We start from the raw sequence: 25,612 nt of genomic DNA, 5'->3' as shown, positions 1-25,612 counted from the left end.
GACAGTTTCTGATTTTATTTTATTGCATAGTATAGAAATGGTATGACAGTGTATTTTCTCTTTTAAGCATTTACTTTTATCTGTAACATTTATTTAAATATTATCTTAAGCCAGGCACTATGGTACACTTCTCTAATCCCAGCTACTGGGGAAGATGAGGCAGGAGGATCACAAATTTGAAGCCATTCTGGGCAACATAATGAGACCTTGCCTCAACAATGACAACAACAACAACAAAAGCCAGATCTTTGAAGTCTTAATTTATTCAGTATCTAAATATGGGTCATGCCATATGACTAATGTACTTAGCATATATGCCTAAAACTGAAAATGTTACAGTGTACTAGTCACATGAAAAACTTGGTTTTACTTAGAAAAGTCTATGTAGTGACTAACTTTTTCTTTATAACAAAAAGTTTGGTGGGCGAGTTGCACATGCCTACTTAGGAGACTGAGGCCAGGAGTATTGTAAGTTCAAGAGAAGCCTGAGCAACTTAACTAAACCCTGTCTCAAAATACAGGTTTGAAAAGGATAAGGGATGTAGCTCAGTCAGAGACCACTTGACTAGCTTATATGAGGCTCTGGGGTCAATCCTTGGTATTGGGAACTAAAAGATTTAGTGTTCATTATAAAAGTTGTTTTAAGAGTTTTTGAAGGGTTTAGATTATAGCTCAATGTCAAAACACCTGCTTGGCAATTGCAAGGTCCTGAGTTTGATTCCCAGTACCAAAAAAAGGTAACTACATTAACATTTTGGGAGTTTTACTTCACTTTTTCTTTGTAAAATTTCTCTTAATATCCTGCAGTACAATTTTTGTTAACTTTCTTTCTTGGTAATGATTCTTTTTTAATAGGAAGGTGGTTTAAAGTTGACATTTCAGAAGCAAGGGCTTTCCCAGAAAAGACCGTTTGATAGTGATGATGGTGCTCTGGGACAGCAGCAGTACCTTACTCGACTTCGAGAGCTTCAGAGTGCATCAGAGACAAGCCTTGCTAATTTTCCAAAATCTATGCCAATGTCAGGTAACGATGTAAATAATGTTTGTCTTATGAACATTCCCTACCATTTCCAAATTCTTTTGTGTAGACCCATATAAAAAAAATCATTTTTCCATTAATGTTGCATCCTGTCAAGCCTATGAAGTAATCAGTATAACTTTAAATCTTAATAAACATTTGTTTTACTTATGGTATTTTAAATCATAGAGGACAGCTTAATTTGGGGGACTTGAATATTTGGGTAGAGACATCTTTTTGTCAAGCAGCTTTATGTAGGTAAAACCCCAAAGAGCATTTCAGTGTGCAAGTATATTAATTAATTTTAAGACAGATATCTGAATTATAAGTTAATGGTAATGGGTAAAAGTGAAACAAGAATTTGTAGAAAGTTTTTAGACTCATTATTTAGTATAGGCCACTATAGGATACAGGAATTATTTATGACTAATCCCAGGAAGTTAACCTCCATCTCCATGATATTCTTACAGGAAAAAGGTTTTCAGCTATTTTAAATAGCTCTTTTAATTGTTGGCCAACTATAACTGTCCTTATTAGGAAATTAAGGAAAATCCTTATTTGGAAGTAAATTTTACCTGCTGTTGGTCCTTATTGACTAAAGTTCTGCCTTTAAAAGCAATGCAGAATTAACCTTGTCACTTGTCTGCTGATTTGTGATTTGTCTGAATAACTCATACCTTTTTTTTAAGTCATACTTTTAAGAATTATTATCTCTTCCCTTGGAACTTTCTGTATTTCTTTTTTTGGGCAGGGAGGACTTTCTATAATTCTGCTTACCTTTTGGCAATTTGAATCAAATATCTACTGCATAGGTAATTCTTAACTGTGTGTTACGTGTGCTGTAGGCATTGAGGAATACTTTAGACATTGTTTTTATCCTGGCTTGATTGTTCTTTGTCTACTCCTTTTAAATTGGCAAGAATTGATCATTAGGTGTTTAAGATCAACTAATTGTCACTGTTGAATACTACATACTAATCTTCACAAATACTGGTTTTCAACTAAAGCAGAAGGTTGAGTTATACGTTCCTTAATAACTTCTTATGCATAAACCTGAGGACTCTATTATACTAAGTCTTGTTGCTGTGCAATACTTAGAAACGTTTCAAAACTTTCACTACCCATGTGTATAGTATGTGGAATTCTTACAGTTGGGGAAATAAGGCTTTATTATATGTTACCTTGAATTGATCATTGTTTCCCATTGCTGCTGTTACCACTTTTTAATTATAAATTCAGCTTCATCAACATCACTTTGGTCTCTTTTGGATTAAATAGTATCATTTGCCATTTTCAACACTTTCAGATATAAACAAATGGGAATTCAAATATGAAGCAGACATGCTTCTATTTCTGAGATATATCCCCCAAACTGAGCTTTACAATGACAGTTTTCTTATTAAGGAGCTCCTTTTTCAGTGGAAAATGTGAACAGTGGCAGAAGATAAGTTATATGCTGTTCTGTGGGGTTTAATACTATCTCTGCTCTTATCTTGGTAATACCAGTATAATATGAGATTGAGGCTTCAATAATCTGGACATTTTAGTACTATTGCAGCTGAAGTTTGTATGACCCCCTTGCTCCGCCACTACCAGGGAATGAACCCGGGACATTCACACTGAACTATATCCCCAACCTGCTTTTTGGAGACAGTCTCACTAAGCAACTAAGTTAACCAAGGCCTAGTTTGAATTTGGATCCTGCCTGAACACTGAACTATATCCCCTGCTTTGATAAATAGTACTGTTTTTAATCTGTAGTTATTGTAACACCAGCTTTGCAGCTATACAGAATTTTTAAGGTCTAAAAGTAACATTATATAGAATTATTAGCCAAGTATATCTCATCCATCTTAATAATGTAAATGTGAAATCCAGGTCTGTTCTCTATATAACTTTTGAAAATCTATTATTTTTTAGCTTTTTCTTGTTGGTGAAAATGAGAGGGAAGGAGAGAGGTCACATTGTTGGGTGGATTAAGTAAAAACAACATTTATACAGTAGCAAGTAAAGAATTTTGAATACAATTAGATGCTAAATAGATGTTAAGATTAAGTACTTACAGAATACCCAGAGCCTTGTAGTGCACACCTATAATAATCTCAGCACTCTGGAAGGTTCAGGCAGGATCCAAATTCAAACCAGGCCTTGGTTTAACTTAGTTGCTTAGTGAGACTGTCTCCAAAAAGCAGGTTGGGGATATAGTTCAGTGTGAATGTCCTGGGCTCATTAACTGGTAGTGGCGGAGCAAGGGGGCCATTTCTAAAATTGGAGTCTCTTAAATGAAATTCTTTATTTTACCCAAGATATACAATTTTTTTCTTCAGTGATTAACACTGGAGTTTTATCTGAAAGCCTTGAATAAAGACAGCAGGTGTAATGTACTTTAATTAATAAAGACAAGTAAAACAGAATAGAGGATAAAACTAAGGAAGATTACGGGGCTGGGGATTTAGTTTAGCAGCATAAGTGCCTGCCTGGCAAGTTCAAGGTCATGAGTTTTAATCAAAACAAAAACGAAACTTAGGGAAGATTAGATAATGGTCTTTCTGGAAAATAGGATTGTGGGAAGTGCAAAAAAGCCTAAACCAAAGATTTAATGCCAGGAAAATTACATTGTTTTGGAGAAGAGTGATCCAGCTAGTGTATAAAGTCTTATTAGAGAGATAGGTATGTGTGCAAGAGAATAGCCAATTTATGTATTCTGAATACAAGTAATGGAAAATTGATATAGGATGGAAGTTGAAGTTTAGCAGTCATGTTAGAGCTGATCTAAGGCAGTTCATTTATATATGAAGCCATAAGAAGTTCTTATAAATTAGAATAATACTTTTAAAAGAAGTATTTTAGTAAATTTAGTGTTATTACCGGTAAAATGTAGTATAATAAAAGTACTTTCAAAATCCTATTTGCGACAGTATGTTAATCTGACTATACTGAATTTCATTATGTGCATATAATGAAATCTTTTTGTATCCCACTCTAGTACTTTCATGTGTACAGTAATGATTTTAATCATTTCAGTTAGTTATACATAACCATATTAAATAAGGTACCTATCTTAGTCACTGTCTTGTGACTGGTACAATATACCTAATGCCTGCAAATTAAAGGAAAAGTTTATTTTGGCTCATGTTCTAGACGTTTGAGTCCTTGCATGGTCAACAACATGGCATTTGAGATAGCGAAGGAAGAGACTCAGAAGGGAGATAGGTCATATCTGCAGTGACCCATCTTGTCTAACTAGACCCTACCTTCTAACAACAAGTGAGCTGTGGCACCTTTTGAAAGGTGACTCGAAAGAACTACTATTGTCTTGTATAGTTTTTAAAAATGATTGCTTTGAATTTGTTTAGGAACTAAAATATTTCTTGTATTTTTTTTATTTGATTAGGTACTTCCATCCAGTCAACCTCTGGTGCCAATGGAGTCATTTTAGACAACCAGCCCATAGTCAAAAAAAGACGGGGAAGGAGAAAGAATGTCGAGGGTGTAGACATCCTCTTTTTTAATAGAAATAAACCACCTAATCATGTAAGTAAAATTTATTGGTCTTTGAGTCTAAACTTTAATCCTAGTAAATATACTTTTCCAAAGTAGTAACCATGTTACTTTGTGTTTTTAAGACTAATAACAATAACATTAGAGGTATGCTACTCCATGCTCTTACACCTTAACAGAATCTGAGAAATTTTTTTTTAAATTTTTAAAACAAAACAAGGGTATTTAGCTCAGTGATGTAAGCACTGCCTGACAAGCATGAGATTATGAGTTTGACCAAAAAAAGACTAAAAATAATGGTACAGAATTTCAAATTAGCATAATAGAGATTAACAATGGTTACTGTATTGCTTATTGTTATCTTCAAAGTAGTTGTTTAGATTACAAGATATAAGCATAAAAAAATGATCAAACAATGAAAGTACAAACTTTTTTTGATGAACTAACAGGGATTAATACATGGGGTATGTGTGTGTGTGTGTAGAATGGGATATGTGTGTATGTAATTTCTTTCCCTTTTTTCTTTTGTCCTTTCCCCCATTCCAGTTGTTCTTTCCTTTTGAGCAGTTTCTTCCCCTTTCACTTCCACAAAACCTATTATACATTTTGGGTCTTATTTACTCTTTCAGTTTTTTAAAATAAGGAGATAATACAATGCCTACATGTGTGAATATTATTTCTTTCACTTATGAGTATGGTCTCAAGTTGCATCCATTTACCTATAAAAGCTTCAAGTTTACTCCTCTTTAGAGCTGAGTAGTACTCTCCTTTGTATGAAAATACCAATATACAACCAAGAATTTTAACTTTAAAATATTTAGCAAAATTATATATTTTTTTTTCCTTCAACAAAGGAATTAAACCAAAATTAGAATAATCATGGAAATAAAATTTCCCTTTCGGTGTTCTTCTACAGGTTACGTTAGGCTTGACCAACTCACAGATTTCCACAGGAATAAATCCAGCACTATCCTATTCTCAACCTCAACGAATTCCTGATACAGAAAGTCCAGTTCCAGTGATTAATCTTAAAGATGGGACAAGACTTGCAGGAGATGACGCACCGAAGCGAAAGGATTTGGAAAAATGGCTTAAGGAACACCCAGGTTATGTGGAAGATTTAGGAGCTTTTATTCCTGTAGGTTATACCTTAAAATTTGGTATATTTTGTTTCTGTGACTCATCAAGCCCTAAATGATGAAGCATAAGTTCTCATGGTGCTTTAAGAGTTAGAAAAATGAGCAGAAAAATATAATTACCATCCTTCCTATGATACAGTATCAATTTCCACTTTCCATTCTGCATTCAACGTGTATTTAATAGTAAATTTTACTTTAAGAGAGATGGGATAGTACACAAATATAACCCTACCACTTGGGAGGCTGAAGCAGGAAAAGCACACTCCTGCCTGGACTATATAAGAAGATTCTGTCTCAACAAAACAAAAAACTCATCCCTAGTACTGAATACTGTGTTAGAGCCAGTGAAATTTGTGAAGTCCTAAAAATTCTTTCTGTTTATTTTAAAATAATAATGATTTCCCTAATAACACTATTGAAAATTAACTATATTCCTGCTTCTATTTTTAACCCTAACATCTGTTATTTATAAATCACTCATAAAAATTTTATTAGGATGGTATTATTACATGTATTTTGCAGGTAATGAATTTGAGTGAAGGTTTTAACAGTCTAAGGCTATACAACAAAAGAGATTTAAATCTAAAGTTCAAAGTACTACTCCATAAAGTCCAGCTTTGTGTGAATCAAAAATGAAAATGAGGTGTGATGTGGTACACACCTGTAATCCCAGCTGCTTGGGAAGGTTAGCTAGGTTTGAGACCAGGTGAAGCAATTTAGCCAGACCCAGTTTCAGAATAAGACAAAAAGGGATAGTAGTGTAGTTCAGTGTTAGAGAACCTGCCTAGAGTATACAAAACCCAGGTTTCTAGCCTCAGAACTCCAAAATAAATAGATATAAATTTAACGTGTATCTCCTCCCTAACTTCCTCCAGGACTGGGGAATGAGAACCCAAGGCCCTTTGCACTGCATTTTCAGCTTTTTGTTTGTTAGTTGGTTAGGTATAGGACTCACTAAGTCCCTGGGCTAGACTCAAAACTGCTGTCCTGCCTCAGTCTCTGAGAGTGCTTCGATCATAGGCATGTGCAACCTTGTCTGGCCTATTTTGCATTTTTCTTATTGTAGGAAATATTATCTCAGGTCTATGGCCTTTTCATTCATAGAAATCTGTTATTTTCTAGTACTTTCCTCTCAGACACTAATATAGCAAACTACATGTAACTGTCCCTGAATATTTCTATGTATTTTAGAAAAAATAAAGGCATACTAATGAAGTTAGCAGGCTAGTTCTACCTGCCTCCATTAGGATATTCAAAAGCAATACACAAGTGAAGCTGTTCACTACCCCAGAGCCCTCTTAAGGACCATGTCCTGTTCACGTGGGTGTCCTCAAGACCAAGCCCATTAATCTTTATATGCAGAAGACAATCTACCTTCTTGTAAATACTTATCAAATCTAATTGAAAACATAGTCTTAAAAACCAAAAGTTGGTATCTAAAAGTAAAATGGTGGTTATTTTCTTAGCAGAAAAAATCAATTGTCTTGTATTTTGTGTGTTTTTTGTGAAATAAAACCATGCAAGCTCCAGTGCCTAGAATGATCTTTGCTACCGGGTAGATTGGTAGATAGGTAGGTAGGTATGTGTCTGACAGACACGCAGATGAACAGACATCTGGCTGCTGTTGTCACATGAGATAATCTGCTGAAACCTTATAGCAGTGACCTTAAATCTGGCCTTTTGGATACCTGCTAGTCATGTTGCTAGCTACTCAGGATGTTACAAATTCTGGTGCATTTATTTAATTCCTCTTTAATTTGATGTCAAATAATGCTCTTATAATTATGAGGGGAAGGTTTTTTCTAAAAAACAGTCATTTTAAGCCTATAATTTCATAATATAACATTTATTTTGTCAGCAGTTTTTAGAGTGACTATTATGTGATACTTATTTTACTTTCTGAACATATAATAATGATCAGTATCTTGCCCTCATACTACTTACATTAGTCTCTGAAGATTCTTATATCTTTCTCTTAACCACTCCAAGTTATTATTAAACTTATCCATTTTTTATTTCATTTATTATTTTTATGCAAATAAACCCTGCATCATGCTGTTTTATTTTACTCTGTTAAGATTGTAAACATTTTTAAAGACAGTACTTGTTCAGTAAAAATTCTAATATATATCTGCTTTTCTAAGGTTGTTTTACTGGTTTCTTGGTTCACAAAATTATGGTATTTTCCATAAATAATTATAGCATCATATACTGTAATAGAGGTATATATAAAGGGTCTTGATTATAAATATAAGAGCAATTAATTGGCTAGGCAAAGTATCTGAGGAGGGCTGGGGATATAGCTCAGTGGCATATGCACCTGCCAGGCAAGTGCAAGGTCCTGAATTCAGTCCCTAGTACCAAAAAAAAAAAAAAAAAAAAAAAAAAAAATTATCTGAGGAAAGAGGAATCTAGAAAATAGAGCTACTAATTAGTGGGCAAAAAAATGAATAAGGGGTGTTAAAAGAGAATGCAATTGTAAGGCATCAGACAGTGATTCTCTGACCTTCTAGAGTATGTGGGAGAGGGAGAGGGCATACAAAATATATAGAAAGGTAAGTAGGATAGGTCCAAGCCTTGGGGACTGGTATACAAGGCTAAAGAGTTTGAGTGTTGGTTTCTTTGAATGTCATCACTGTTCAGAAACAACTAAAATACTAAAATCGGCTTTATTAATAATTGGAGAGATAGGGGGCTGGGGGTTTAGCTCAGCAGCATAAGCACCTGCCTTGCAAGCAGGCAGTCGTGAGTTCGATCCCCGGTACTGATAAAAAAGAAAAAGACAAAAAAATAATAATAATTGGAGAGATAAATTGCATAGTTTGAAGAAGTTTTAATTTTTATGACCCTGATGGGAGATTTTTAAATTTTATTTATTTACTCAGCATGTGTTCATTGTTCTGGTGATTCAGTTCATAGCCATGTACATGCTAGGTAAGTGTCTGGCTAAAACCACAATCCTGGATAGTAGTTCTGTGTCTTCTCCTTGCTAACTATATAATCTTGAGGAGTATAACTTCTGTAAGCCTTGATTTCCTCATTTGTAAAGTAAAAATAATACCTTTTAGTGTTGTATTATGAGAGACGAGAAAAATTAGGGAGATGAAGAGTAATAAATGTTATCATTAGCACAGATTATAAATCATTATAACACCAAGAAAGATTGTTAAGTTTCTACTGAAATTTATTAGCAAAGAAGAAACTTACCAGGAAAAACTAAAACAATAAAGAACTACAGCTTACAGGAAACTGCTCCAGCATCATTAGTTACCCTTCAAGTGTGACTGCAGGCATACCACGGTCTTTGGAGGTATTAAAGGAAAGAACTAGTGTAGTCCTGCTTGTTTCAGGAGCCCAGGGAAGGACTCACTTTCATATATATAGAACCGCAGCAGTGATCACCATGGTGGCCTTGAAAATCTTTAAATGTATAGCTAAAGGATAAATGCTTCCACATTATATAGAATCAGACTACCTAGATCAGCTCACCTGTAATACTTTCAACAATTCAGCAGAAGCAAAAATCTTAAAGATGTTTCTTTGTCTATGCATTTTAGAGAATGCAGCTTCACGAGGGAAGGCCCAAACAAAAAAGGCATCGTTGCAGAAACCCCAATAAACTTGATATTAATAGTCTCACTGGAGAAGAACGTGTTCAGCTGATTAACAGGAGAAATGCCAGAAAGGTATTTATACATTTGTTACTCTTTCTACATTGATACAATATTTAAGATACAGTACCATTCTCATTATTTTCTAAGACCTGGAAATGAATTGAGCCTAGATTTGTGGAGAAAGACATGAATAATAGCATCATGTAATCTAATTTCAAATCCTTCATCATTGGTTGGCTGTGCTATTAAACCAGCTAAGTAAGTCACTCAGCATATCTTTGCCTAAGCAGTGTCATTGCATATTGTATACTATACAAGGTCACTATATTTGCCCCTTGCAACATTTGATTATGTCTGGATACATTTTTGATAGCCACAATTCAGCAAGCTGGAACAGGTAAGTGCTTGTTTCTAGCGCCTAGAGGCCAGTTACTTAGATGCGGTTTCAAACTTCCTACACTGCTTAAGACAGCCCCACAATACCAAATGTAAAAGGTCTATCATAGACTGATAGAGCAACTCTGATATAAGAGGACACCATTTACATCATAGATATCAAAAATGTATATTTTGTCATTCAAAAATGTATCATTTATCATCTGATACCTAGAAACAAACCATGGTGTCTTATAGACTAATTAATTCCCATGCTGATCCCATTTTACTGCTGATTGGGAAATAAGAGTTGAGGTTTTTCAAAAGCCTATTTCTGAACCAAATATGGGTCAACATTGTTTTATCAAACTGTATTCTTAAATTAGTATATATTAGGTGGGACGTGATGACTTACTGCTGCAATCCCACCACTCAGGAGACTGAGGCAGAATTGCAAGTTCAAGGCCTACCTGGAGAGAACCTGATTCAGGGAGAAACAAAATTAATGTATGTGTATTCTGCTTCATAAAGACAGTAATAGAAGACTTGTGACACCTTTTTGTAAGTGTAGTTTGACACATGATTTTTCATTCTGATGAGCAAGCAACAAAATAAGAAAGAAAATTTGGTCTCAGGAAGAACAGCAGATTTCTCACAAACTCAGTTGCCTTACATTGGTCATGTTAATTCCCTGGTGGTTTTGTTCTCTGTTAAAAGCCCTCACTGCTAGAATAAAAATGTGTAAAACTGTCGTAATTTTGCATAAGAAATACTGAAATTAGAACAAAACTTTTAATAATGTGCTTTAATTTTGTCATATATATAGACAAGTTAACACTTATTTCCTCTCAGTTTTGGGGATATAGTTTGTTCAACTTTTCTTATGCACTTCAGAGTGAAAGCATAAATGAATAAAGAAAGAGTAGGATAACAAACTGTCTTTGCCAATTTTAGATTTTACTTGTTAACTTTAATATTAAACATTGTAAATTTTATTTTTTAATAGTAACCTCATGAGGAACCTGATCATTTTGCTTGATTTATAAGTTTACTTAATTTTCTCCTTGGATTTTGTTTTTGTTTAATGGTGTTTTGAGACAGCATCTCACTATGTAGTTCAGGTTGGCCTTGAACTCAGTGTGTAACCCAGGCTGCAATCAGATTTGCAATGATATCTGGCCTCTACCTCTTGAGTGCTAGGGTTATGGGAATGCTCCACAACACCCAGTTTTCATTAAAATGCAGTAGAAATTCCAGAGATTAAGCAAGGAAAGTAAAGAATGATAGATGATTCTACTTCTAGGATTAAGTAATACAACTGACTATTAAATCCTGTCTAGTCCCTATTAAAATATAGTATATATTCATAGGCAGTGATTGTAGTTCAGTGGTCAAGCCATGCAGAACAAATTTATTTACAACTTGTTAGTTACATCACTTTTATCATATGAATGCTATGTGTAATTTCATACTTTTTGTAGGGGTCTTTATTTCATTTGTTTGTTTCTTTGGAGACAAGATCTTAGTGTGTGATCCAGAATGGGCTCACAATCTCAATCCTTCTGCCTTAGCCTTTTATAACTAAAAGTATTTCTGGGGATATAGGTCAGTGGTGCAGCACCTGCCTGTCGAGCACAAGGTCCTGAGTTCAATTCCCGATAAATAAAAAGAAAAATAAATAAGTTTTTGAGACATAGATTTGAATTCTAATACTAAGATTACTAGCTAACTTTAGGCAAATTATGTAACTTTCCTGAAATTGAGTTTTTCATGGTACTATCTCACAAGGATATTGTGAAAACTAAAAACATGTATTTAAAGTCCTTAACTCAGTAGTTGGCATATAATAGCAGTATTACATGCCAAACATTATTCTGTGGCACAAAGTTATCTCATTTTATCTTCATAAGACTCTATGAGAAAAATATTACTGTTATCTCTATTTTACAACTCAATATTGTCGCTCAGGGATTTAGTGATTTGATTTGTTTGCATAGCCATTGAGTCTGACTACAAAGAGCATCCTATTAACTAAGATGCACTTACTCTGCTGCCCATCCAGAAGAATGGTAATTCTTCATTTTATTCTAGTTATTCTACAAAACATAAATTTGTGGCTGAGTGTGGTACACACCTTTAATCCCAGCACTCAGGATGCTGAGGTAGGAGGGTTACTGTGAGTTTAAGGCTAGACCAGCCTGGTCTAGGCAAAGTGAATACAATGCCAGCTTGAGTTGCATAGTGAAACCCTGTCTCAAGAAGACCAAAAAAATAAGGCTGAGGATTTAGCTCAGCGGCATAAGCACCTGCCTTGTAAGTTGTGTGGTCATGAGTTCAATCCTGGTTACCGATAAAAACGAAAAAGACCAAAAAAGATTAAAAAAAATCAAAACCATAAAATCTACATTACGTGTTCAGATAACATATCAATAGCTCATATAGCTTGTAGTCCTTTTTAATATAATTGTTAAGATTGTTGAAGGTGATCCCAGACATTTGTATTTTAAAGAAATGAACTCTGTACAGCACAGAATTATAAAATAGTTCCATATTTAATGCTGTAACATACCTGTCTGTTTTTCATTTACAGGTTGGAGGTGCATTTGCTCCACCTTTGAAAGATTTATGTAGATTCCTAAAAGAAAATTCGGAATATGGAGTAGCTCCTGAATGGGGAGATGTTGTTAAGCAATCTGTGAGTATTTAATAAATATTAACTCCTATCATTTTAAAAATTAGATGTCCTTTAATTATGTCTTAAACTTTTAGTTGAGCGTTAAAATAGTGCATGAATATGTGTTAATTTTAGTTCACAGTTTTTATTTTTCAGGATGCACGGTAAATATCCTGTATGTGTGTAGAGAATGCAAAACCACTATATTATGATTTGCTTTTACTTTAAATGCTGTTTGATCACTTCCACAAAGAATCAAATATAGGGGCTGGGGATTTAGCTCAGCAGCATAAGCACCTGCCTTGCAAGCAGGCGGTCGTGAGTTTGATCCCCAGTACCAATAAAAAGTTTTAAAAAAAATTTTAAAAAAAGAGAATCAAATATATAGGAAAAAAAAATAAAAGAATATTCATGATCTTATAAAAAAATTGTGAATAAACCAATGGTCCATCCACGTGTTAGACAGTTAACTGTTTTAAGAATTATATCTTAGAAGAACATTTAAAGACAACAGAGAAAACATTCACATTATGTTTAATGTTAGTAGTTAAGGTCTTGGAATAGTAAATCTTAATCATATTGTAAAGGTTGAATAAATAGGAGCTATTATTTCTACGGCTGTCCAAATGAAAAAATCAGACTGTAAAACTAAATTCGGGGGCTGAGGATTTAGCTCAGCAGCATAAGCACCTGCCTTGCAAGCAGGCAGTCGTGAGTTCAATCCCCGGTACCGATAAAAACGAAAAAGACCAAAAAAAGAAAAAAAAAACTAAATTCAGTGTGATTCTGTTTTTTTAAAATTTACCTTAGAAAAAGAAGTGGAAAAAATGGTAAAATATTGATAAGTATAAAAACAAATCTAAAATGTTAGAATTTGCTATCTCTGAGATTACAGATTATTTCATTGTCCATATAGTTATTGTCATGACTTCTGCAATTAATCTAAATGTAATTGTACAGAGAAAAAATAAGTTTATCAATTGAAAAGAAAATACAAACTAGTCCATTAGAATCTTTCTTCAAACCACTGTGCAGAGCTGCACTGTCACAGGCTTTAGCCATTAGGTATATGTGGCCATTGAGTAATTGAAATTTGGCTGGTTTCTGTTGAGATATGTTAAGTACAAAATGCATACTGTTTTGGGGTCTTGAAGACTTAGTTCAGGGCAAAGAATGTAATACAATTTAAAAGAACATAAAATAATTATATAGACTCTATTGAAGTGATAATGTTTTGGCTGTTTTTATGGTAAACAGACTACATTACTAAAATTTCACAGATCATATTTGACCTTTTAATATGGTTATTAGAATATTATAATTTACATATGTGTTGTGTGTTACATTTCTACTAGACAGTGTTGGACCAGAGGTTCTAAGCTAAAACTTGTAAGAGTTTTCTATCCCAGAAAATCATGGGAGAACGACATGAAAGCAAAATAAGACTCTCCATTGCACTGTACTTGATGGTCTTTACTGGGTTTCCAGTCTGTAGATGCTACTACACTTCTGAGCCAATCCATCTTTTCTTCTTTTTTTAAATATTTTTACCTTAATTTCATCTCCTTTATATCCAAAGTGGCAGTCAAACGACTACTATGAAGTACCTCTTCTTAAAAAAATTTTTCTTCATCTTTTTTTTTTTTTTTTTTTTTTTTTTATCTGTACTGGAGATCAAACTCACGACCACCTGCTTGCAAGGCAGGTGCTTATACCACAGAGCTAAATCCCCAGCCCCTTAAAAAATTTTTATTACTACATGTTTGTAGTATATGATGTCTACATAGGGAGTAAATAGATATACTGAAAAATATATATATGTATATATTTTTTCAATCCCCCTCACCACTATCCTCCTTCCATCTCTAGAGCTTTTTTTTTTTTTTTTTTTTTTTTGGTACCGGGGTTTGAACTCGACTTCACACTTGCCAGGGAGGCACTTATGTCACTGAGCTAAATCCCTGGCACTCTAGATCCTCTTGATGCATTTCATTTTAACCTCTATCTTTTACTTTGTCTATCCTTTCTTTACTGTTCTTCCAGGTTTGAAGGGGGGCCATTTCTTTGATCTTCTAAAACAAGTAGCAGTCAGAAACATGCAAGCGTTATGACAGTACCTGTGACAAAATTTCTTTGAACCCTAACTTACTGTTCTGTGAACGCAGTTTGGAAACAGCTGACAAGAACTCCTTCTGTTCTTTTCTCCCATGGTACCCTGATAAGTGAAAGAGCTGTGTTAAGCCACAATTTAGAATAGGTTATCCTTTTCATAATCGACTAGATTATCCTTTTCATAATTGACTATACTATATTTCATGTAAATACAGAGTGCTCACGAATACCTGTTTTTAATAGGCTGCTTGTATGATAAGCTAATTGCTGTTGCTCTGTGTCTTGTTAATAAAGACCATATATTTCCTCCAGGGGTTTCTTCCAGAAAGTATGTATGAACGTATTCTCACTGGTCCGATTGTGAGAGAGGAAGTAAGCAGGCGAGGGAGACGCCCTAAGAGTGGAATTGCGAAGACCACAGCAGCAGTAGCTGCTGCAACTGCCACCAATGTTTCAGGCAATCCTTTACTAACCAACGGATTAGTTCCAGGTGTGGATCTCACAACTCTTCAGGCCTTACAACAAAATCTACAAAACTTGCAGTCACTGCAAGTAACTGCTGGGCTGATGGGAATGCCTGCCAGCCTTTCTTCTGGAAGAGAAGCGAAAAACATGGCTGCTATGTTCCCCATGCTATTGTCAGGAATGACTGGATTACCAAATCTGTTGGGCATGGGAGGACTCCTGACAAAGCCTGCAGAATCTGGGGCAGAAGAAAAAAAGGGAAATGACTCCAAGGAGCTAGAAGGAAAAACAGAAAGGACAGAGAGCCAAAGTTCAGAGAATGGTACAGAAAACTCTGTTTCAAGTTCTCCTTCAACTTCCTCTACTGCTGCATTAAATACAGCTGCAGCTGCTAACCCATTAGCTCTTAACCCACTGTTACTGTCTAATATACTTTATCCAGGGATGCTTCTCACTCCAGGCCTTAATCTTCATATTCCAACTTTGTCCCAGTCCAATACTTTTGATGTACAGAAAAACAAAAACAATGACTTGGGCTCTTCTAAGTCTGCAGAAGTAAAGGAAGAAGATTCCAGAGTTAGAGATCAGGAAGACAAAGGAGTCACTGAACCCAGTCCACTCAATGAAAACAGCACAGATGAGGGTTCAGAGAAAGCCGATGCTTCATCTGGATCTGATAGTACATCATCGTCATCTGAGGATTCAGATTCTAGTAATGAAGACTGATTCTGAGACTCTGCACTTAAATTATGAACTGATTTTGAATTTTTTCTTTAATTATTAATTGTAAATATCCCAGTGTTGAGTGCATCAATAACTTACTGACCGAACATTTCAGTTATTTGTTTAGAAGTGCAAACTGCTTTCAGAGACGTTTTGCATGTAATATTTCTTAAGATTCATAAGTTTCTGAACTCGTATGTACTATCAAATACATAAAGGTATAAAAATTACAACAAAAGGCATTATAATTTTGTTGGGGGTTAATTTTATGAAAATTATGCTCAATAAGAGTTGTATATTTAATATATTTGCAGTGAACACAGAATACTTTATGCATATTACTGAGTTAATTTGAATATAGTTTTACAGCCTCCTTGACACCTATAATTTACAGATCAAAACTCAGCAATAATTTGGGCAGCTAATGAATGTCATGAAAGCTGTAGAATCTACATCACCTTGATCCATTGCTTTAATTACATGAAAATGCTCTAGTGTTGTGATGCACTGCTGATGTTTCCAATTCAGGTACAAGTATGTTTTAAAGAAGAAATAAGTTTCCCAATCAGCCAATTTAACTGGCTACCTGTTACCTCAGCTGAGTTAGTTTAGGAAGTTTACATTCGTTGCTAATTCTATACTTATTTTCAGGGGTTTTTTAAACACATCCTATATATCATGTTAATCTGGCAAGGAATATGACTTGCTTTTTGCTGAGCTTAACTTGGAAATCAGTAAAATTAAGTCATAAAATTATCCTATGTCATGTGATTTTGACACCCTATCCACATAGTTAAATTTAACTTTTTAACATTTGGCCTCTTTTTAGAAATAATTATGTATCAGTTGAGTAATGTCTGCTTCCAAGGTTCAGAAAAAGCAAACTCATGAAATGCCACTGAAAAGAACTGTCAACACAGCATACTTCATGTAAAAGAAATTGTTTGTTTGCTTTATTTGTGTAGATTTCTATTTGTGTTTTATGTCATGGAAATATTCCAAAATACCAGATAATCACGATAAAGTAATATGCAAACTAAATTCATTTTGAGCTTCTAGGTATAAGCAGACTAGATGTTGCCCAGAATCAGTGTTGGGTAGTCAGTTTATATTAAATATACGGGGCTGCCCATATTGAAAATGCACTTTGAATAATCTCAACAAGAAACCACAAAAATGAAGCCCACAGCTTCTGTTCAATTCCTTAAAACTCTTTACCATATAAAATTTGTCTCCTATTTGATTGGTGGTACAGTTTCTCCTGCTAAAGCTGCTATTAGTCTAACAAGGTAGAGGTCCAAGTTCACCTTCATACACATTGAAAATAATTGGGACTGAATTGGGCATAAAAAGTATTTACATTTAATAAGAGATAAGTGTTAGTATTTTTCTGGTACTCAAATTAGTCAGTGATAAAGTTTGCAACGGGATAAATTTAGGGTACAAATATTTCAATTCCTACAGAAAAAATAACTTTCAGTATGTTTTCATAGAATTGTTGTTTACCATCAGGAAACAATTGTATTAGTTTTTCTAAGACCTTTACCAGTAAATTATGTTTCTGTATGTAAAATAACTAACTCCTTATTAGAGAGACAGTGTTACATGTATTTACAAAATTATATAAGTTCCATTGGGATTGTATTGAGTTTTGTATTTTCCCAAAATAGTACTTTGAATTGATAGTCCTTTATGCAATGTCTTAGCAATAGTCACTATAATACCCATCCAGGAGAAGTGGGTAGTAATTCTTCATCATGAAAATGATATATCACCTATTTAGTATCTTCCCTTTGCAGTATTGCACTTTTGTTTCACTAGAGTACACCGATGAGATAGCCAAAGTTTTTCACACAGTTAACTTAGTTTGCTGATGGAGTATTTCAACACCATCCGTATTTCCCGTATTCCCCCTCCTTCCTCTAGTTCTACCCACATGATCTTTATTCCTTTCTTTCCCCAATTAAAAAACAGGAAAAAAATCCCTAGATCTTGTCACTAAAATCTAATTTATATCAAATCTATGAAATAAAGTATTTTCCTAATTATGGTCAAATGAATTTGGTTAACATCCTAGTGATTCTCTTTCTATGTAATAAGGCAATTACAGTTTTCAAAGCATTAAAGCTAATGTTAACTTTAAACATTCTCTTGGGTTTCAAGACATTTCTGTTAAGTATTGACTGGGGAAAAGTCCAGCTATCAGCTAAGAAAAAACATGCACATATGGTTGTGTAAAGTTAAGGATTATGAAGAAAAATGTATCAGTAGACTTACAAAATACTAAAGTTGCAGTTGAAAGGATATCCAAGTATGTGTTGGTAGTTACTAAAAGAATTCTAGCTGTTATTGCCTTGTATTTATAGCCCTTGTTTCAGGTTTCATGATTCAAGTCTTAGTCCAATTTTTCTTTTGGACATTTGCAATATTTACCAGTTGTGTTTTGTGTAGTCTGAATTTGCTTTCTGTAGTTGAGCAAACGTCTTAAAAAGTCATTTGTAATTTATTAAATTACTTTCTATGATGTTCTATAGAGCAAATGGAAGTTTAATTATTTTTTATTAAACATATTCTTTGATTACCCATGATGTCAGCCTCCATACATGACAATACTTTTTAAATTGAATTTTACCTGTGTTTTATCTTACTCCATTTATAAAAGAAAAATATACTTTAGAAGAATTAAAAATTCTTGAGAGAAATTTGCAGTACACTAAGTCCCAGACTTACCAACAAGTTCCATTCTGGGAGAACAATGTAAAGCATAAAAAACCAAACACTAACAGAACTACTATACATAAAATATGTGTACCTTTAAGCATAGCACACAGCAGTAATGCGACATATCTGTGAAAGTTAAGGAATTGAATATTCCTAAGTTGGGGGCCACTGTAGTTATATCCATAGCAACATCTTAAATGTTTTCAACTTTTCATTTTCACTCATTAGAATTTCACTGTCAGCCCAGTGATGCTGATAAAAAAAAAAAAAGCTGCTTTATGGAACCCTAATTATTAAATACTAATTTACCTACTCTCCACCTATGCCAAATATTGCTTATTTTTAAGTTTTCTTCTTTCTGGACTTAATTCCAAAATGACTCCGAGATGTACCTAATCTCATAAAGAAGTTCATTTTGGAAACCAATAATTAGTCTTCCTTTGAGCTTTAGTTTTTCTAATTCAATGCCATTATTGAAAGTGTTAGTTTGTAAAACATTTTTTTAAAACAGTTGTTCCTAAATTACAAAAATAAGATATTAAAACCTTGTCATCCACTCATTTGATTTGAACACATGTAACTGCTTACAAGCCTTTTTTTGATACAATATAGCATATAATATATGCAGGCCAGTTATTCCATCTGCTGCTTGCCCAGAGGAACAGTAATCTAGTACTAGAAAACAAACTGGATATAGTGGATTTTTTTTTTCCTTTTTATTGGTACCGGGGATCAAACTCACAACCACCTGCTTGCATGCCAGGTGCTTATGCCGCTGAGCTAAATCCCCAGCCCCAATATAGTGGATTTTTTAAAAAAACTTGAACTATCTATAATCAGTTATTTTGTGAGCTTTATGACACGTGATTTTTTTACTACACAATATTCATTTTATACAATAAACAGAACTTAGTCTCAATGCAATCCCAGTACATAAGCTGTTTATTTTAAAATGCAAAAAAGTACAAAAGTAAGTCAACCACAAACAATCCAGAGAAACACCCTACGTGTATATATCCAATCACTTATATCCTGTTACTTGTAGTATGTTCAGCAGTGTCCTTCAAACACTCATTTCAACCAGGAACCTCAGAATGCGACCTTATTTTAGAAATACGTCATTATGAGACAAAGGATGCAAAGTCCCAGGGGAGAATTTCACGTTAGGAGACACTGGGAGTAATACAGCTACTACAAGGTAAGGGACACAAAGGATTGGCAGCCTCCAAAAGCAAGCTAAGAGCCAGCAATAGGTACTCATAGCTCCACAAGGTGCCAGCCCTACCAACACTCTAGTTTTAGTTATGGTCTGAACTGAAGACAATAATGTCTGTTCTATAAAGATGTTAGTTCATGGTAATTTGTTTTGGCAGTCCTAGCACATCAATACATTTTCATGCTAAATCAGAATTTTCCATATATATGTAATACACTGTTCTTAATGTTCTGACATGTCAAGGGTGGTTGTGTTTTTGTTTTTGGTACTGGGTTAGCACTTGCCAGACCACCACTTATGCCACTGAGCCAAGTCCCAGGTACTATGTCAAGAGTTTTACAGTGTGCTTTTTAAATACTTTCAGCTCATATAAATGAAATTTATTCATGTACTTGAAAGTGGATATTTGAGTTTCTGCATGCATTTTTTTGCATCCATCCCTAATAATTTGCTTAGTTCCTATAAATGAAACTACTTAGCAATCTTTACTTCCATGAGCAGCATACTTTTTGAGCTTGGCATTTATCCCTAGTCCTTAATACGGTATTTTTAAAAATAATCTTTGCTAAATAAGTAGGCAAAATACTTTTGCTTTTTAAAAATTAACTTGCTCTTTTTCTTCCTCACATGATGACACTTTAGTTCTTCTTTACATGATGACACTTTAGAGACATGCATATTAGAAAATCTGAAAAGGACAAAGCACAAAATAAAAATTCCTGTAGTGCTGACATTCAGAAATAATTGTTAATCCTTACATTCTTTTTGCATATCTTATGTTAGTAGGATGGAGTATAACTGTACATAGCTACATAATATACTTTTCACTTACTATATTATGATTATCTTTCACTAAAAAGGTTTAAGCACTTTGTACTATTTCATTATTTAGATATAATTTCATAGCCAGTTATTGGACAGTTTTTTTCCCAATTATGAGCTATGTTTTAAAAATGTGTTCTTAATTAAATCTTTGTATATGTTTGTGATTCTCCTATTAGAATAGGCAAAAAATAGTCGTGCTCAAATTTTAAGACCAGTAACATACTATTTTTTTTTCAAGAGCAGAGCATTTAAGTACATTCTTCCCTGTGTCTGGTGACCAACAGGCCATTGTAATTTTTCTCCTAGGAGAAAATTAGACTCTTGGATCAAATTTCTTTGATTTTTAGTAATAGCCTTTGGTATTTTTTTTTCACAGTCAAGATCTTTAATTTTCTAGCAGCCAGTTTATCCACCTTCACCCTTTAATGTGATAATTTCTTACAATAAACTACTTAGAAGTTTGGTGAGGAATTTTGACATGAAGCTTCACAGCAAAGTGAGGCTAAGACAAAAGGATCACACCTTTGAGTCCAACCTGGGTAAAATTAATGAGAACTTACCTCCGTTAAAAAAAAGTCTGGGGATATAGCTCAGTGCAAAGTCTCTGGGTTTGTTCTTCTATACATCCCGTCCTCCGCAATAAAGAATAGAATGAAATCTTAAAAAAAAACCAAACTTGTAGTCCTGGGTAACAACAGCAAAACAGGAGGTATCACAATCTCAGAAGTTACACTACAAAGTTTCTGTGATTAAAATAGTACAGTACTGGCACAAAAACAGGTATGTGGATCAGTGGAACACAATAGAGGAAGCAGGAACAACTCACAATCAGCTATTTGATCTTTGACAAGGGGCCAGAATATATACTGGAGAAGAGACTCAAACTTTTAACATGGTGCTGGGAAGATGGACTATCCACATACAAAGGAGTGAGTCTAGACTCGTATCTTACCATGCATTAAACTAAAATCAAAATGGGTCAGCGATCTAAATGTTAAAATGATCTACTGGAACATAAAGTCTTGGCATAAGTGAAGGCAAGGACTCTGAACAGAACCCCAATGGCACAAAAAATAATACCTCATGAGAATCCTCCAATGGGATCTTGTCAAATTAAAAAGCTTCTGCACGGCAAAAGAAACAACAGACGAAATAGACAACCTACAGAATGGGGAAAAGTTTATTGTCAGAGGAAGAAAAGTTTATTGTCTGGAATATATAAAGAACTCAAAAAAAATTAGACCTTATACCTCGTACCCAGTCACAAAATGGGCAACTGAAAGTGGCCAATAAATACATGAAAAAATGCACACCATTGCTTACAAGTAGAGAAATTCAAATTAAAACAATATTGAAATATCGTCTGATTCCAGAAAGAATGACAATACTAAGAAGTAAAATAATAACAAATTCTGGCAAGGCTTTGGGGGGGAAATGTTCCTTTTACACTGTTGGTGGGAATATGAACTAGTACAACCACTATGGAAATCAGTGTGCAGATTGCTCAAAAAACTAAAAATAGAAATTCCATTGTTCTCAGCTATTCCCTTCTAGGTATGTTCATAAAGAGTTAGAATCATCCTATTACACAAGGATACATGCTTACCCATGTTTGTAGCTGCATACTTTTTAACACCTAAACCTTGGAAACAGCCTAAGGCTGTGTGGTTAGGGTCCTGTTCCAGGCATGGCAAGTGATCAGCTCTAGTAAAAACCGATACAATGACATTATTTTAAGGGTTTTCAAAGGTTAGAATCTGAGGTTGGGGTGGTCATAAGGGGCTCATGGCAGAGAATTCACTGACTGGTTAGAAGACAGAAACGGGCTTCAGCAGGCAGTGGATAGAGGCCCTGCTGGTATCTCTCCTAGGGCCATTTGTGTTTCTTCTGCTATGAATTAACTGTCCTAGCTTTGTACTGTGTGTCGTATGTGGTAAATATTTTTCCCAGTTTCTCTGTTTGTTTGTTTTGGTTTGGCTTTTGGTAGTAGTGGTGGTGGTGGTCATGGGGATGGAACCCACGCATCCTACCTCTGAGCTACATCCCAGAGCTTCTGTTTTTCCACATGCACCGTTGTTTGGATTCTTGTGGTGGTAGTGGTAGTATTACAGACAGCTAAGTTAGATAGAAATTAACAGGCAGTCAGAGAGGGTCTGGTTCCTCAAAGGAGTCAGTGCAGGAGATGTGACACTTTCAAACTGTGGCTGGAGATGAACTGAAAGAGTGCCAGGTCTGCAGGCCTCCGAGAGATAGACAGAGGCTTGAGATTGTACTGTGAGCAGCACCACCTGGTCCAACCTGTCAGATGCACAGGTGGGTGGCCAGAACACCTTGACCCAGACTTCTGTCCCTTCCGGAAATGGCTTTGATCTTCCGATGTTAGAAGTTGCAGAGAAGTCAGTGGTGTCCACCATATACACTTGATGTGTGCCTCCTTCCTTATCAGATCAATATTAACTCAGCTACTATTTTTTAACCTCATGGGTTGACCTAAGACTGGCCAAAGTGGCTGAGATGTGGTCATTTTTGTGTATAAAAACCCCCAAAGAGCCTCAACACAACCCACTTTCAAGGGCCCTCCTGTCTCTCAGGAGCTTTCTCTCAAAAAAATTTTCCTACTCTTAATTTCCTTTGTCCTTATATCCATTCTTTGGTTACAGAGAGTCACAAACTGTACATCTGCCATGTGACAGGTTGGGAGTCACTTCCCTGTGGCAATAGTATGGGGATCAAATCCAGATGTGCTCTATCACTTGGCTACATCCCAGCCCTTCTTATTTTTTAGTTTGCAACAAGGTCTCATCAAGTTTCTCAAGTGAGCCTTGAGATTGTGATCCTCTTGCTTCAGTCTTCCAAGTTTCTGCACTGATCAAGAGAAAAAGGCTCCCTTTATTAGAGTCAAAAATAAAAGAGGGACCTACCTGGTCATGGTGGACTTGTAATCCCAGCACTCAGAAGTTTGAGGTCAGCCTAGAGTACACAGTGAAGTGTTGTCTCAGAAATTTTTTTTATAATTTTTTTGTCTTTTTTTCATTTTTATCGGTACTAGGGATCGAACTCACGACCGCCTGCCTGCAAGGCAGGTGCTTATGCCGCTGAGCTAAATCCCCAGCCCCCAGAAATTTTTTTTAAAGATTTCTTTTTCATCAAGTGAAAGAGAAGACATTCTGTCAGCCTTATAGAAATATAAAGAATCATAAAGGAATATTATGATCCATGAAAAGAGAATAAATAGCAGGAAGGATTTGAATCAGGATGCATCTGAGTCATTCCTATCAGCACCTCATATATTCTCTCTCTCTCTCTCTCTCTCTCTCTCTTTCTCTTTCTCTCTCTCTCTCTCTTGTAACCATACAAAGTTAAGGTCGAGGTACACAGGTAGGTCTCTGAATTTTCCTTTTATAATACATTCACACTTGCCTATCGTTTTTCTTTTTTGAGGCAGAGTCTTGCTATATAGTTCAGGCTGTCCTTGAACTCACTAGGGAGCCGAGGCTGACCTCAAATTTGTGGTGATGCTCCAGACTAAGCTTCCAGAGTGCTGGAATTACAGTTGTGCACCACGACACACACCAGGCTTGCCTCTTCTTATTCTAAGCCTGTTTTCCCCATGAAATCACAAGCTCCATGAAGGCAAGGGCTGTGCTTTGCTTATTCACTACGCTATGATCAGTATCTGACAAAATACTTGACATACAGTGTGACCTGATGAGACATCAGTGAACTATTTTAATAATGGCAACGTCACTGGCTAAATAAGTAAATGAGTGAATGATGCATTTTGAGTGAGTCCCCTAAAAGTTCATGTGTTCTAAACTTAATCCCCAAATTCAAATCTTAAAGGTGTTTGGAGATGAGAGTCTGTGGGAGGTGATTACAATCAGGTGAGTTCATGTGGGTAGACACCAGAGGTGGCTTTAGAAGCCTAAACTGTCAGCTTTCTCTATTTCACCATGTGACGTGCTCAGCCATGTGATGGTCCAGCAGGAAGGCCCTCTCTGCATTCTGTGTCATGCTCTTGGACTTCCCAAGCTCCAGACCCCTGAGTCAAACAGTCCGCACTGAGCCACATTCCCACCCATGTTTTCTTTTTTCTTTTGAGATAGAGTCTCACTAATTTGCCCCAGCTGGGCTTGAAACTGCCATGCTCCTGCCTCAGCCCCTAAAATGTTGGAATCATATGCGTGCACCACCACACCCAGATCAGACACAGAAGTCCACAAGGAACACAAAGACATGAATAGAATTAACCAGAATGAAAGTGCTTAAAAAGAGATTGTCCACTTACCAGGTGAAATATGTGTGAACTGTATTTTCTTTTTTTTTTTTTAATGTGAACTGTCTTGAGTTTTGCCTAATTAGGCAGCGCGCTTAAGTATAAATTCCAAACAAAGTTTTAGCTAGCAGTAACACATCTTTTTTAATAATTTATTTGTGGGAGACACAATTATAAACACAATTCAGGGGCTGGGGATTTAGCTCAGCGGCATAAGCACCTGCCTTGCAAACAGGCAGTCGTGAGTTCGATCCCCAGTACGTATAAAAAAGAAAAAAGACAATAAATAAATAAATAAACACAATTCAAAGTATATTTTAACGATAGCCATCTGATACTTCAGTCTGGAAGTAATTAGCATGTACAGTCTTGTGTTCACAGAAAATGAATTTAAATTTCAATAGGACAGAATGCAAAATGAAAAAGTCATTTCAGAAAAAAATTGAACAGCTTAATTTTTTTCTTTTTTTGTTTTTTTGAGACAGAGTCTCACGATGTAGGTCAGGCTGGCCTTTTCACTAATGTAACCCAGGTCTTGAATTTGTGGTAATCCTTCTGCTTCAGCCTCCTGAGTTCTGTGATTACAGGAAGGAGCTGCCACACCTGCCTTAAAAACTTGACAGTTTCTTAAGTTTAATATAACAGTACCACTCTGTCTCCATCTCATCTGGCTTCCAAAAGACAATAGTACCCTTTTTTCATGGTTTCCCTTTATTTATACAATGTATGAGTTCAGTTACCTGAGCTAAATCACAGTCCAGAAATATCAAATGAGAAATTCCAGAAAGAAATATTTCATAGCTTTCAAACTGTATGTCTTTCTGATCAACATGATGAAATCCAATACTGACTTGCTGTCACTCTTTTCTTCAGAGTAACCATGCTATATGCACTACCTTTCCATTAGTCTCACAGTAGTTATCTCAGTTAACCAGATCAATTGTTACAGCATT

At 35.2% G+C, this 25,612-nt stretch overlaps 1 protein-coding gene across 21 annotated transcripts in view; it reads left to right on the top strand.

Moving 5' to 3' along the window:
• Chd9 (chromodomain helicase DNA binding protein 9) overlaps nt 1-18,209 on the top strand; it is a 243,065-nt gene extending 224,856 nt beyond the window's left edge. For all 21 annotated transcript variants that reach the window (XM_063247111.1, XM_063247105.1, XM_063247114.1 and 18 more), the window contains 6 exons: nt 856-1,024; nt 4,413-4,552; nt 5,436-5,657; nt 9,216-9,344; nt 12,238-12,342; nt 14,746-18,209. In XM_063247111.1, the coding sequence (XP_063103181.1) occupies nt 856-1,024; nt 4,413-4,552; nt 5,436-5,657; nt 9,216-9,344; nt 12,238-12,342; nt 14,746-15,624 (1,644 nt within the window). In that variant the 3' untranslated portion in view covers nt 15,625-18,209. The remainder of the gene's footprint in view (nt 1-855; nt 1,025-4,412; nt 4,553-5,435; nt 5,658-9,215; nt 9,345-12,237; nt 12,343-14,745) is intronic.
• The last annotated feature ends 7,403 nt before the right edge of the window (nt 18,210-25,612 follow it).

Source organism: Cavia porcellus, unplaced genomic scaffold, assembly GCF_034190915.1.
Source record: "Cavia porcellus strain 051 isolate PalLab524CR breed Dunkin Hartley unplaced genomic scaffold, mCavPor4.1 scaffold_4, whole genome shotgun sequence".
NCBI lineage: Eukaryota > Metazoa > Chordata > Mammalia > Rodentia > Caviidae > Cavia > Cavia porcellus.
This window is presented reverse-complemented; position numbering and strand designations above follow the sequence as displayed.